Genomic DNA, 13,062 nt, shown 5'->3' with positions numbered 1-13,062 from the left:
GCAAGAATACTGGAGTGAGTTGCCATTTTCTTCTCCAGGGGTTCTTTCCCACCCAGGAATCAAACCTGCGTCTCCTGCATTGCAGACGGATTCTTTACCACTGAGCCACCTGGGAAGCCCCTGACATGCCATGTAAGCACTCAGATGATTGCTGAATCTAGATAAACTCACTCCTCAAAGATTAAAAATTAAAGCATCATGACATTTTGGTATCTTTCATCTGACCATCCATATCAACTGTTCCCATTCAAACATTACCCAGCACCATGGTTTATGGTTAAAAGAATTGGTCCTTAGGTCTAGTGGCACTTTGAATCTTTTATGCCGTAATACTGTATCAGTATCAAGAGGATTTTATGCAAAATTGGGATAGTCTCTGTGATCAAAACTAAATAAAGGACAAGCAACCTGCAAAAAAAAAAAAAAAAATTAAAGCATCAGATAAAATTTAAGTTTTTATGAGACTTCAGTTTTTGAAATACGTAACTCTTACAGCACAAACACAAGTTATTTACACGTTCTTTTTACAAAATGTGTATGCCATTTTGAAAGAATACTGTTAAGATCATGATCTAAAATACCTGTCAAGAATTCAAAAAGGACCCATGGAATCTGGTCTTCATAAATCCACAGTACAATGACATAAAACATGGCTGAACGTCAAGGCTTACTTACACATGAGAATACTAATTCTGTATCATGGCCTATGGCCTGTTTGTACAGCTGCAAGTTAGACATGGTTTTGACATTTTAAAAAGATTATTAAAACAAAAGCTAAACTAAATAAAGAATATGCAACACAGACCCATGTGGCCGGCAAGTATTTACTCTCTGTGGCATTTTAAAGAAAAAGTTTCCTGACCCTGCATTACATGAAGCTGACTGAGAGACAGCTACTGGAATATACTGGTGAGTATTTAAAAAAAGACACCACTGTTATGTGCCAGTACCATCAGCACTACTCATTTCTAAAATGAGGCACTTCTTTTTCAATATGTACATCTTCAAAACATAATTACATCTATGAAGTAGCTCTGCTACTTAACTCTAGCCCTTTGTAATCAGGTCTGCACATAAAATCACAGTATTCTTAGGGGCTAAAGAAAATAAGTACAAATATCAGATGTCTGTCATTGAGTTCATAAGTCATGGCAAGTAGATTAAGATCACATAGTCTTCAATGTTAATAAAATTTATAATTTAGAAATTGTCAATAGGATGTGTTACTGCTGCATTATTTAAATAATATCTATAAAAACATGTTACACATCCTAATTCATTGTTTTTGAAAGGAAGAATAACTTAGTTAACTTAGTAGCTACTTTAAAAATGAGAGATGGAAAAAAAGAACCCCCCCCCCCCCAAAAAAAAGGTAAAACCACAGCAAAAAGCTTTGGAATGCAAAAGACTGGGGACTCTTAGCAACAGCACTCAAGGTGGCTTAGGCGTCTCATTTTAGCTAGCTGCTCAGTTCCCATAGCAACCTCTGTCTCTCATCCGTGAGCTACTTCATTTCAAGAATGACAGACAGGTCCATGAGCAAATGTTTTAGAAGTAAAACCAGAGCTGCTCAACACGCAAGTCTTCTCTGTGTGGGCTAAGCAGTTCCTGGTCAGCAGGCTATGCTCACGCCAGAAGTACTGTACTGGGTGTTTTCCCTTCTGCAGGCCAAGCTGGCTGAGCATCACATCACGAAGACATCTCTGATGCCGAGTTTTCAAATGCTCAGTGAATGCTGAGGTAGATTTTCTGATGGAGATCTTTTATACCCTGATTCGATCAGGACTCGCTTCTTTGTGTATCCTCCTTCTGGGAAATATCTTCCGCTTAAGTGCAATTAACTAAAGGATGAAAGACAGAAGATAAATTGTTAATTTTCCAGGTTGACAAACTTTAACTTTCTTGCTGAGGGTCATATGACCTTAATCTTTCCCTAGCCCTATACATAAAGAACAGACGGCAAACATGGCTCCATCATTCCTCCCCTCAAAACAAAACTAATGGCTTTTTATAGGGTTCAAATTATTTTTTCCCGTTTCTTTTTCTTTAAGATCTATAAAAACTACATATTTTTATATAACAATTACCACATGTATTTATTTTCAAGATGTCTGTCAAGTCTTTGCACTGAAGGACACCGACTCTTCTTCACCTATTAAGATACGTCTCTGGGTTTGAAGACAACTACACGTGTCATCACTTCATGGGAAATAGATGGGGAAACAGTGGAAACAGTGTCAGACTTCATTTTTCTGGGCTCCAAATTCACTGCAGATGGTGACTGCAGCCATGAAATGAAAAGACGCTTACTCCTTGGAAGGAAAGTTATGACCAACCTAGACAGCATATTCAAAAGCAGAGACATTACTTTGCCAACAAAGGTCCATCTAGTCAAGGCTATGGTTTTTCCAGTGGTCATGTATGGATGTGAGAGTTGGACTGTAAAGAAAGCTGAGTGCCAAAGAATTGATGCTTTTGAACTGTGGTGTTGGAGAAGACTCTTGAGAGTCCCTTGGACTGCAAGGAGATCCAACCAGTCCATTCTAAAGGAGATCAGTCCTGAGTGTTCTTTGGAAGAACTGATGCTAAAGCTGAAACTCCAATACTTTGGCCACCTCATGCGAAGAGTTGACTCATTGGAAAAGACTCTGATGCTGGGAGGGATTGGGGGCAGGAGGAGAAGGGGACGACAGAGGATGAGATGGCTAGATGGCATTACCGACTCAATGGACATGAGTTTGAGTGAACTCTGGGAGTTGGTGATGGACAGGGAGGCCCAGCGTGCTGCAATTCATGGGGTCGCAGAGTCAGACATGACTGAGCAACTGAACTGAGCATGTGTAAGCTAGAATTTTAACTTTTTTTTTAAGAGTTCTATCATCATTGTTTCCCTGTACTTAGTAACCATATCAACAATCATTGGGCATTACCTGTATTTTCAAGTTTATGAATAGGCTGAAATGCAAAAGTTCATCTATGACTTTGTAGATTAGAACTTGGAATAAATACTTCTAACAGAAACAGTTTATCCATGATACATCTGAAATAGAAAACCTGACCACCGTTAGAAGAAAGTTTCAATGAGAAAAATGTGTTCTTTACGGTTTCAATTTCTAATCCTCCATCTTGAGGTGAGAGTGGGGTGTGCCCAAGCATGGACTACAGTGTTCTGGACAAGCTGGATTCCTGGGCAGAGGAAGGGGCAGCCTTGGTTTGTTTGTGAGTATGGTAGAAGGTAAGGAATTTGATTCAAGCTGGTAAAGAACAAGGTGCCAGGGAGGAGAGGGGATTTATTCTTCCTTTCCCCCTCCTGCTGGTATAAACAACAGTAAGCAAAGACCCTCTTGTTCCTTCCACGGCCTCCAGCTGCTCCTTTCAGCCAGCACACAGCTGACCCACAGCCTCCTCATTGGACTCTCTTCAAAAGCAGGCACAGCATAAGATTTCTTCCCAAGATTTTTACTTGCCAAGAACAATGGCAACACAATCAAGAGTGACGTTTCTATTCCCTGGGAGGTGGACAAAGGTGAAACTTCTTGCCTGCCAGACCTTTCTTTCCGGAATTTCCTTCCATCCACAGCAGGAAGCCTGGGAGTGTTTATCCTAAAGCTCTCAGTTCTCAGGCCGCCACTGCCTCCTCGGTGTAAATAAACTCAGTGAAAACATCCCACAGTGACCGCCAGATAAGCCTCACTCCAGAATCACCAGGAAGGAGGCTGAGGTGGGTTCACCTGCCCGGCACAGGTCAGGTCAGCCCGACACTATTCCCCCTTCCTTGAATCCTTTTTCTTCTTTCTGAGAATTTCACATCTGCTGTGGCCTGAAGAGGATTCTCTTATTCCTCTTTTGACCTCACAAATCTCCCTCTTACTTCCGGACTGTCCCATGAAGGAGGCTGTGTGCTTGCCTGCCTGGGGAAGAACTGCCAGCAATTCAAGGAAGAAACGTAGATGGGAGAGGATGGCCTGGCGCATGAGCCAGGCGCCATTGGCAGAACTGGAGGAGGCCTGCAGATCAAGACACTGTGGTCTCTTTTAGAAAGATTAAAAGAAAGAAGATTGGAGACCCACAAAAAATTAGTATCAGATGCAGATTCTGGGTAGTTTTTTTGGTTTAAAATAGTTTGACTTGTAGACCTCAGGCTAAAACTGAAAAGCTCTATTTACTGAACTCCACGAACAAAGAATATTGGTAATAGGTTTAGAAGATAGATTTTAAAAAGGCAGTTGTGACTGCTGCCTGAATATTATGAAATATTTGACATATGAGCTATAAGCCAATAGGAGAAATAAACATTTTCTTGTTATGAATTTATATCATTTTCTTAAAAAAAAAAAAAAAATTAGATGCCAAGAAATTGACATCCACATAAAATTGATAAAACTTACCTGTTCAGCAAAAAATGAGAATACAGTAAACATAATCAATGTTGCTAGCACACAATGAGTCCAGAACTTCAATTTGTCTCGATATGCCCTCCTGTTCAGAGAAAAAAGAAAGCAAATATGTAGTTCTGTGTAAGGTTTAACTATCATTAGCTAGTAAAACTAACTATATAGTATTTACTAGTTTAGCAAACTATACTAGCTTAACAAAAAACAATGTTGTGGAACTCAAAAACAATGTCTGAAGGCAATTCTAAAACGTTAACATAATTATACATTTCCCATGTGAGTTCAGGTTTTTCATTGTTACAGTAAATATTTGAATCAGTAACAGTTCCAGCCAGCTTGGCAAGGCTGGTCACCACCACACAGTGGCTTGAGCACCTAGCCTCCGCCCTCAACACTGCTGGACCGTTAAAATGCCTCTAACAGAGCTCAAGTGAAGCGCTTGCACTTCAGCTGTTAGTGGACACATCACCTGGCAGCTGCAAGCAGAATTTTGGGCCATGTCTCAAGTCTCATAGGTATTGAGCTTAGACCTGCTCTTTCTTGACCCTAAAAGAAGTTTTTGGAGCTAAGATTTTCATGTCTGCTATTCAAACTGATGTTAGAGTGTGTGCAATTTGACTGTCATATTGAATTACGGCTTCCCTGGTGGTTCAGTTGGTAAAGAATCTGCCTGCAATGCGGAAGACCTGGGTTCGGTCCCTGGGTTGGGAAGATCCCCTGGAGGAGGGCATGGCAACCCACTCCAGTATTCTTGCCTGGAGAATCCCCATGGACAGAGGGGCCTGGTGGGCTGCAGTCCATGGGGTCACAAAGAATTGGACACGACTGAGCAACTAAGCACAGCACAGCACATTTATTCATGCAATCACCTAGTAAACACTTCCTGTGGATAGTGATGAGGAGAGGTCCCTGCTCTAAAGCACCTGTGAACCTGGGGAGGTGCTGATGTGCAGATAACCAGCCACCACACAAGGTGGACAGAGATACCTATTATCAAAAGCAGTCTTGCAGAGAAACAGTGAAATGAGGAGTGCATCAAACAGATGGTGACGCTTCATTTAAGCCTTGAAGTGGGGCAGGAAAGCCGTGGCTGAGAAAGGGGAGGAGCATGAGCAGACTGGAAACCCAGGCCTTGCAGAGCTGAGTCCAGTCTGGCCTGGAGGACACAGCGATATGCAGCCAAGAAAGAGCAGGTGGGTGTGGACTGCAGTTGTTCTGGAAAACCATACACTGTGGGTTGTACACAATGCTCTAATGGGAAGGGGGATGATATATAGCGTATGTGTGTGTGCACACATGTGTCACAATCGGGGTGGCTATTTGAAGGATGGATGTCACAAGCAAGTGACCAGAGGCAGGCAGTCCAGTTAGTCCAGGCAAAGGAAAAAATGAGGGCTGGATGAGGGCAGCGAGGATGGAAGGAAACAAGCAACATAAGAGACACTGAGGATGGAATCAGACTAGGTGAGAGGATAGTAAGGATAAAGGTGGGGCAGGGTTGGGGGGGGCATGGCACATGGGGAAATATGGCAGGTTTCTCGTCTGTAATTTGGAAATAATAATTTTTATGAAGATTAAATAAATGCTTAACATAAGGCTTATAAGATATGCTAATAGCCTCTGCTGAGTTCCAGAGTCATTCACAGCTGCCTGGTAGGGGGTGTCTCCAACCCAAGCCACATATTCAAAATGGCACCCTCCCCTGTACTGTTCTTCCTCCTGTGTTTCCTACATTAAGAGGACCAACAACCAGCTCAGAGAGAAAACCACTCACTTCTATTCCTAACTCTCATCTCATCTGTGGTGGTCAGAGTAGCACTTTTCATTGTAAAGAGTAAATATACTGCCCAGCACAGTGTCGGCTGTACAGCAGGTACTCAAGAAACAGGGAAGCCACTCTGAGGGCAATGATGACGAATAAAGCTCAGCAGATGTACTCGACCAATTAGATCAATAAAAACTATACATGTCTTTTTACAAAGAAATTAGAGAAAATAACAAAGTAAAGAAACTTCATCACTCTAAAGAAGAAAAACATACACGTATATGAAACATGGACACTTACCATTCCTGCAGCTCATGCATATGAAGGAAACGGTTTCGGTACTCCCTTGGCAGCTCAAACTGGGATGGGATGGGGAACATGGATTCGTAGAAGTCCCTGAGAACAGCCTTCACTGTCTGGGCATCTTTATGATTGTGGTCAATGTTGTCATTCAGACAGACAAACTTCCTGGAGACAACAGAGACCCAGGGTTGTTATTGGTTCTTATGAGGATGATCCTTACCTAACAAAACAAGAAGTGTGGATTTGGAATATGTTTTAAATGGACTTATGTCCCAAGTTGTGGCATTTACTGATATGATTCTCTGGGGGAATGACAGTCTGTAAAATTTTTCCTTAGATATTTCTCTCCTATAAAACAAAAAGAACTAGGGATGATAGATAATTTTGAATATGCCTTCTAGCTATAGGAATACATTATTTTAATTGCTGTTTGGGGTTGGCACATGCCCAGTTTAGTGTTAACTGACTGAAGCACTCTTTTAACATCCAGGGAAAAACTAGTAAGTGCCTACAACTGAGTTCTCTGAACTGACAGAATTACATTACTAAGAACAGTCATGTAGACAGCTGAGATAGAGATGGTTCCTTATAGCTACAGATTTTATGAGGTTGATGACTTCTTAATGTTGACACGTCTCCAACTAGGCTGTATGATGAGTTTCAGCAAAAAGTAAATTACAGTGGTGCTTCCCAACTTGTTTCAAGTTCCTTCGAGGCAAAAGTCAATAAGTTGAGGGCCCATTAAAATGGTCGGTAGAGATAACACCACCCCTGAATTACATTTAAATTTTGTTTTTACAATTTTATCAAGTATAATAAAGTCCTCAGATCCTGCCACCCACAGGAAACACAGAAGACACAGGAACACATTAGATAACTGGGAGACGATAAGAAATGTTCAAGGTTCAGGAAATCTACAGAATATGTAATCTGATTTCTTCATGTGCGTGCATTTTAAGTTTCTTCAGTTGTGTTGGACTCTGTGACCCCATGGACTGCAGCCTGCCGGGCTCTTCTGTCCATGGGATTCTCCAGGCAAGAATATTGGAGTGGGTTGCCATGCCTTCCTCCAGGGGATCTTCCTGGCCCAGGGATCGAACCCGTGTCTCTTACGTCTCCTGCATTGGCAGACAGCTCTATACCAATGCACATGCAAAAATGCATATGGATTAAAGAGAGAGAGAGAGAGAGAGAGATGGGGGAACCTATAGACATAATTGTAATGAATGTACTTGATACCATTTCAAGCCAACAAAGTTAAAAACATAAATGCTTATAAAAGACAATGGGGGAAAAATGTGTACAGGGGCCAGATAGGTTATCATGTTAAGGAATAAATAATGGTATTATGGTTATTTTCAAGAAATCCTTTTAATTTAGAGATATATACTGAAAATTTTACAAAAAAAAAAAAGGATACAGTGACTGAAATTTACTTTAAAATAACTGGGAAGTAGTAGTGAAGGAGTGGGTGTGTTCAGATGAAACAAGATCAACTAGTTGCTTCTTACTGAAGATGAGTGATGAGTAAGTGAAAGTTCATGGCCCTATCTCTTCTTTAAACTTGGAGAATGCTTTTGATTAAAGGATATTAAAGAGTTATGTCCACCAGATACAGTACAGGAGCCCTGACTGCTTCCTAGACTAAAAACAAAGAACAGCTAAAAAGGGCCTTTGGAGGCACCTCGGGAAATTTGAGTATAGACCATCTATTCGATGGTATTATTTAGTTGGTGTTAAGGTTTTTGGATATGTGTGAACAGTCCTATGGTATAAATGAGAATAACTTTGTTTAAAAGACCTATGCTATGATAATGAGGGTAAATTAGCGTATCATTGTCTGCAACTAATTTTCAAATGGTCCAGCAAACAAAAGAAAAACCAAACCTGTGTGTGTGTTAGTCTGTATAGAGAGATGAAGCGAGAGATCAGACATAACAAAACACTAAAAATTTAAGAGTCTGAGTTTAATGTACTATTGTTTTCAGTCTTTCTGTATCTTCAAAATTTTTCCAACAGTTGGGAAAATGTAAAGAAGAAAAGTATGGGTATGAGACAAAGAGAATGTGTAGATACAGAGTAACCAAAGCAGACCATGTGGGGTACCCAGCACACACTCCCCTCTCTTTCCCAAAAGAACTTGCACTTTGCTCAGTATTTCTGCCCCTGTGAACTGACTCAAAGGGAGGCAACCTCACCTGACTCAGCACATGGCTGTGTCTGCAGGGACATAAGAACTGTGGCGCAGGCCTGCCTCCACCCTGGGGATGAAGCGACATAAGGAAGGCAGCAGAGCCCAGATGCTCCTGCCGATCCCAGATTCCCTGTTAATGCGATAAACCTGTCCTTAACACCAGTCAGAAGGCAGGTTTTCCACTCCTGACTTTAAAGTGAGCCTCAGAAAAGTAAAACAGAAGAGCTAAAAATGATAAAATCTGTTCAGGTCCATGGGAGGGATCTGAGCCTAGTAGACAATGCTGGAAAAGCCTGTCTTGACTTGGATCTTCTTAGCAAAACCTGAACCCTTTAAGTTACATGAAGATGTCTGTGAATTTGCTCACCCAATGACTTTTAAACTAGCACAGGACATGAACGTATAGGGTACAACTAAAAACACTAAGTTCTCACTTGGTTTTACTACAGATAACCTATGACTGAGTGAGCACATTAACAGGATGGGGGAAGCAAAAAGCAAGTACCAAAACTGGCTCTTAGTTTTTAGAGCAGGGCATTCTGAACAGAGGGAAGAGCATATCCAAAAAGCTGCCAACTAGATGGTTCTTAATTATTATGACTTATTGTTTTTTTAGCTTGTGGGAAATGGTATTTTGTAGGAAATAAAATATTTTATGAATATACTATGTAAGTGTTAAATATTTTCATTTTTCTTAAAATTCTATACCTCCGCCCATCCCCCAAAAGAAACGAGAATGAAATTTTAAGGAAAAATTCCCTGGCTTTAAAATGCCTGGAAATTTTACACTTCTGATCATGTATAATTAAAATCATAATGTAAATGAGGGGGCAACTGAAAACTTCCAAAAGCATTTAAAAGACTCAGATGAAAACACTGAACTTCACGTATCAATGGCCTTTTCTCAAGAAACTACTTCTATTTCCCACTGAAATTCAAAACTCAAAATGCAGATTTTAACCAATTTTATCAAACTAGGGCAACTGTTGGAGGTGAGGCTGGAAATTTTCAGGGCTATGTAAAGCTGAACACTTCATTCATTCCCAAAGAATGACTGCAGTTTGCTGGATTAATTTTCACAACTATGGTAGCATTCCTTTTTCCTCAGAAGCTAATTTGAACTTTCCTTTGAATTGCAAAGACAGGTCTAATCACAACAATTTCTCTGGAACCCCCTATTTCTAAAAATAGAAATCTATTTTCTTTAACAGAAATATTTTTTTTTACTATAAAAGAAATAGAAAAATAGAAATTTCTAAGAGTCCCAGTCATGTGGCCTCACCTACCCTACAACGCACCCTCAGCCTCACTGAACAGTCCTGTTGCTGGACTCAGAGATATCCATGCCAATCCCTGTGCATGGGGGGCCGATCTCAACTCACAACTCCCATCTCTTAATTCAAACATTATCACCACCATTAGAGGTTTCCATCTGCTCCAAACAAAACTAAGGCACTCCTTTCTCTCTAGTACTGCTGCCTTTTTTTTCATGTTTACTTGCATGATTAAAGATATTTTCAAAGTTATTGGAATTCTCTGTCCATTCTATTCAATTGTGCTATGAACCTAAAATGTTCTAAATTCAAAACAAAACAGTACCTGGGGTTTTTTCTTATATCATCCAACTGGCCAACTACATGAGAAACATTGGTACGAATCATCTTAAAAGCAATTTCTTCTTCTCCCATGATTTCAAACCTAATTATCAAAACATAATGAGTGTAAATATGTATATGAATATGTAAAACAAAATTTCAATAAGAAAGTTTTATAAAACTTTAAAGAACCAACATTCTCAGGACGACTTAATCTTTCCATATTACTAAAGAGAACAATCACATATAAATTTCAAAGGATGGTTAATAGATAAACTATGGTAAAATTATGAAAATACCACGCTCATAATTATTCTTAAATGAAACAAAGAGAAAATGTATACAGTACTTACCTGTATTTGTTTTTGTCCTTATATGCTTTGTGGATTTTATCAGTTACTGGTTTACAGTTGGTTACTAGACTTTTAGTGACTGGTGGCTGTGAGAAAACACAGACATTGCATCAGGGCAAAGCCTGGGGTGAGGCAAGGGAAGCATTCATCTCAAGTGCAAGTTTTAAGGGGGCATGAAAAGAGGAACCAACATGAATCAGCAATCAAGATGAGTATTTTAATGCAATATTAAAAAAAAAAAATCAAATTGGCATACTATGGCCCACATACTAATTGTCTGTTTTTTAAATAAAGTTTTAATTTTTTCAGAAATAAATTTCTCACAAACTGTAATGGACTGGTCTATAACGATACTCATAGGCCAAGCTATCATTCTTATAGTCTAATTAGAAAATACTTAATCCTGTGCGTAATCACAGGTAATTAGAGAAATGAAGTCAACATCCGGCTAAGAGTTCATTCAAGTCATGTCAGCCAGTGCTGCCACTGTCGCTGGTGCTTGCACTAAACAGTTACCTGCATGAGCCTCAGGACTGACCTGTAACTGTGAGCAAAGCAGCCCCTACTTAATTCTTAGCACTCAAAGGATATTTGCTGATTGTAAACCTTATGCCAGATTATTTGGTAAAATAATAAAATACTCTGCTAATAAATGAAGATGTATGTATTTCTTAAAAAAAAAAAAAAAAAAAAACCCAACATGCTAAAATCCCTCAATAACCTTTCATCATGCCTATAAAAGGGCAAGACGAATAACTGCATAGATCATCTTCCTTAGAAAAGAATATGCTTCGGTAAGTTCTATATAAGTACAGGGGATTGGCAATTCTACAGTCTTACGAGGAAGCCAAAGTTTATAGAGAAGGAAAGAAAGAAAAGTGAAAAGACAGATGTGGAAATAAAGGGTGGTGAAAAGACAAGTTTGGAGTGAGTGCCAAGGCAGGCTACACCTGGGGTGACTTCCGTGGCCTCTAAGGCAACCTGTCAATACAATCTAAATGTGGTCCTGAGGACGGTGAAGACCAGAGAGGCCTGGGCCGGGGGAGAGGCTGAGGGGACATGGTTTAGGAGCCCAGCACACTTCCTCCTGTCGTCAATGCTCTGGGATTGCCCACCAAGAAGATACCAGAAGGGACAAATCAGGACAGCCCGGAGCTCATGGCTCACTGTCCCCCTCCTGGGAAAAGGGTGTACCCAGATCTTTGAGAGAACTTCAGTTATCTTGACACATAATAAAGGGTGTTTTTAAACCAGGATATTGATATCCAGATGATTCAGAGTTGATTATATTAGCTTTGTTGGGGGTAATTCCAAATGTGGGGAAAACAGAAAAAAACTATCACTGTTTGAAAGAATGTCTTTTAGTCTACACAACCTAATTTCTTCTTTTCAACTGTGATTCTGTTCTCTCAGGAGGCAGGGAAAACACCTACAATGATTACAAATGTGCCTTTTTAATCTTTAAGAACACACTTGTAAAAAACTACTAACATGTGTAACAGTCTGGGTTTTATAGAGCACTTTTCACTGTATGGGCCCAACATCCCAGAGAAGCTGTTGCGCCTCATGAGACAAGCTGCTGATCTGTTATCAGCCAGGCCTCCCAAGGGCCCACAACCAGAGCTGGTCTCAGACTCTGGCTGCTGATTCTTGCCTGTTCACCCCACTAAAGCAAACTCCCTTAGGCTGACACCAGGTCTTACACCTTACCTCAGTTTTATTGACTTCATAGTTTAGAATATTTAGAGAGCTGGCTTTCAGTGACACATATCTATACACCAACCCGTGTCATAAGCTGGACTGACCAACACACAACCAGCAATACGTATAGCTTGTCTGCATATTCCAACAGCTGTCAAGGTGGCCCTCACATGTCTCGTCATGGGTGGGCTTCCCCGGGCCCTGAGAAACACCATCCCTGCTGTGTGCAGTGAATGCGAAACGAATGACTGCCTTCTTTCAGAAATCAGACTTGTAACTGATTATAGAGTTACTTGTAACTGATTAGAAGAGTGATTACATTACTCTTCTCTACATTCATTTACAAACATCTTGTCTCCAGATAATTATAGGGCTTGAACATTTGCAAGGTGGTCAGTTTTTAAAAACACATGTTATTTTGGACTTCCCTGGTGGTCCAGTGGTTAAGAGTCCCACGCTCCCAACACAGGGGACACAGGTTCAATGCCTGGTGGGGGAACTAAGATCCTGCATGCTATGTGGCCAAATAAAATTAAAAAAAAAAAAATAAAAATTAGGTTTGAAAAAACATAATTTTGATTATGAAAGTTATCTATTCATTACAGAAAATATGAAAATACTAGTGTGAAAAAAGATATTAAGAACTACCAGTAAAAAATAAAATAGGCCAGATACAAAAGACTATATGATTTTAAAAGAAAACTACCTATGATTTAACCCACCACCTATTTTGTAAACATTTTTTCCATGTGTGTGT

At 40.1% G+C, this 13,062-nt stretch overlaps 1 protein-coding gene across 2 annotated transcripts in view; it reads right to left on the bottom strand.

Moving 5' to 3' along the window:
- Positions 1-442: 442 nt before the first annotated feature.
- Positions 443-13,062, bottom strand: part of GNPTAB (N-acetylglucosamine-1-phosphate transferase subunits alpha and beta) — an 85,444-nt gene continuing 72,824 nt past the window's right edge. For both annotated transcript variants that reach the window (XM_025283627.3, XM_025283629.3), the window contains exons 17-21: positions 10,605-10,690; positions 10,256-10,354; positions 6,460-6,627; positions 4,389-4,479; positions 443-1,841 (exon numbers count right to left, since the gene is read on the bottom strand). In XM_025283627.3, the coding sequence (XP_025139412.2) occupies positions 1,764-1,841; positions 4,389-4,479; positions 6,460-6,627; positions 10,256-10,354; positions 10,605-10,690 (522 nt within the window). In that variant the 3' untranslated portion in view covers positions 443-1,763. The remainder of the gene's footprint in view (positions 1,842-4,388; positions 4,480-6,459; positions 6,628-10,255; positions 10,355-10,604; positions 10,691-13,062) is intronic.

This window comes from Bubalus bubalis, chromosome 4 (assembly GCF_019923935.1).
Source record: "Bubalus bubalis isolate 160015118507 breed Murrah chromosome 4, NDDB_SH_1, whole genome shotgun sequence".
NCBI classification, from domain to species: Eukaryota; Metazoa; Chordata; class Mammalia; order Artiodactyla; family Bovidae; genus Bubalus; species Bubalus bubalis.
Note: the sequence above shows the minus strand (reverse complement) of the source record. Positions and strands in the feature narration are given on the sequence as shown.